Source organism: Salvia splendens, chromosome 13, assembly GCF_004379255.2.
Source record: "Salvia splendens isolate huo1 chromosome 13, SspV2, whole genome shotgun sequence".
Lineage (NCBI taxonomy): Eukaryota > Viridiplantae > Streptophyta > Magnoliopsida > Lamiales > Lamiaceae > Salvia > Salvia splendens.
The window spans coordinates 34204621-34206171 of NC_056044.1; the positions used below are offsets into that span (position 1 = coordinate 34204621).

The 1551-nt window shown below is 39.5% G+C and overlaps 1 protein-coding gene across 1 annotated transcript; it reads right to left on the bottom strand.

The window, feature by feature from the left end:
• Positions 1-417: 417 nt before the first annotated feature.
• On the bottom strand, positions 418-1551 carry LOC121760951 (receptor-like protein 48). Its single transcript, XM_042156538.1, has one exon. The coding sequence runs from the start codon at positions 1549-1551 to the stop codon at positions 418-420; it is 1134 nt and encodes a 377-aa protein (XP_042012472.1).

Consider the following 1551-nt stretch of genomic DNA (forward strand, 5'->3'; position numbering starts at 1 on the left):
ATTCTGTTTCTTTGGCATCGATCACTGGTTTCTTACTGTGTTGCTTTTATTCACCATGAACATGAAGGCACAACATATTCAGTTATGCAAGCACTCACTTCCATTTATGTGTGTGAATGATGTGAGTTTTCATTGCATCTTTTGGGGTATTTTAGTTAATGTTGCAAAAATTTGTGTAAGATTGAGATTTTGTTAGTGTTGGAATTTGGTAAAAGTGGTATATTTAATGAACTTCCATTCCAAATTTATTACCTTGTACAAACCCACGAACTTAAAGATGAAAAGCATGCACACAGTTAGATGCTCTTACATGATATAGATAACATTTCTAACACTAATGTCTCCCTACTTGATTCTTTTCTGCTGCCCGTCTTCTTCTCATGTCTCTGGAAATCAATACTTCTTCAACAACCTCATCTATTTGCTGTAGTATTTCTCTCTGAAGCTTCGACAGAATAAAAGTGGCCACACAATGCCTCCAAATCCCACAACATATCCGATTGCAGCACATACATATTCCCACTCAATCTCCCTCTTCTCTTCCAAATCATCATGTTCTCGTGTTGATAAGCCACTGTGGTTGTCATCACGAGGACTGCAACTTGAGCTGAGAGGGAAATCACAAAGCCCTGGATTTCCTTCAAAGGACTCAACTGAAAATGTTTGCATTTGACGGCCTTTGGGGATCTCTCCAACCAGATTATTGTATGAAAGATTCAACACTTCAAGGAATGTGAGTTCTCCAAGCTCCTCTGGGATCGGCCCTGCTAGTTCATTCACAGAGAGGTCGAGCGATTCGAGATTACTCAACCGACCAAACGATTCTGGTATGCTTCCATTGAGAGCATTGTTGGAGAAGTTAAGATGATGGAGTAAAGTAAGATCACCAATTGCATTTGGTATCTTCCCATAGAAACTATTGGAAGAAAAATCAATGGTACTAAAATCAAACCAAATCTCGTAAAGCTCTACCATTTTCCCTTTCATGATTAATGTGACGCCAGAGCTCGAGAATCGATGATAAGGGCCCTGTGCCGATCTTTCATCACATCGTACTACCATAGCCGTCCAACTGGAGAAGTTGATTGATTCCAGACTTCCACTAAAATGATTTGAATATATATCAAGAATTTTGAGACCTGGCCAAATGCTGTGACATCTTAAATCCCCATGGAATCTATTGGAGTGCAAAACAAGAACATTCAAGGTCGACGATAGCCTGCATGGGAACGTGTCCTTGATCATGTTGTTGCCAACATTCATGTACCTCAACCCCTTGCAATGTTCAATGGACTTTGGGATCTTTCCTTCTAAAGAATTGTTGTTAAGATCAAAAAATTGTAGACCACAATGCAAAGGAAAACTATCTGGAATGGGGCCGCTGATGTTGTTTTGACACAGATCGAGAAACGTAATGTTTTCAAATAGGCAAGGGGGTATGGAACCACTCAATTTATTTCTAAACAAGTCAAGATAAGTAAGGTGCCTAGCATTGCAGAAGGAGGTTGGAATTGATCCACTTAAACTATTATTATCAAGAGTCAAGGCCAT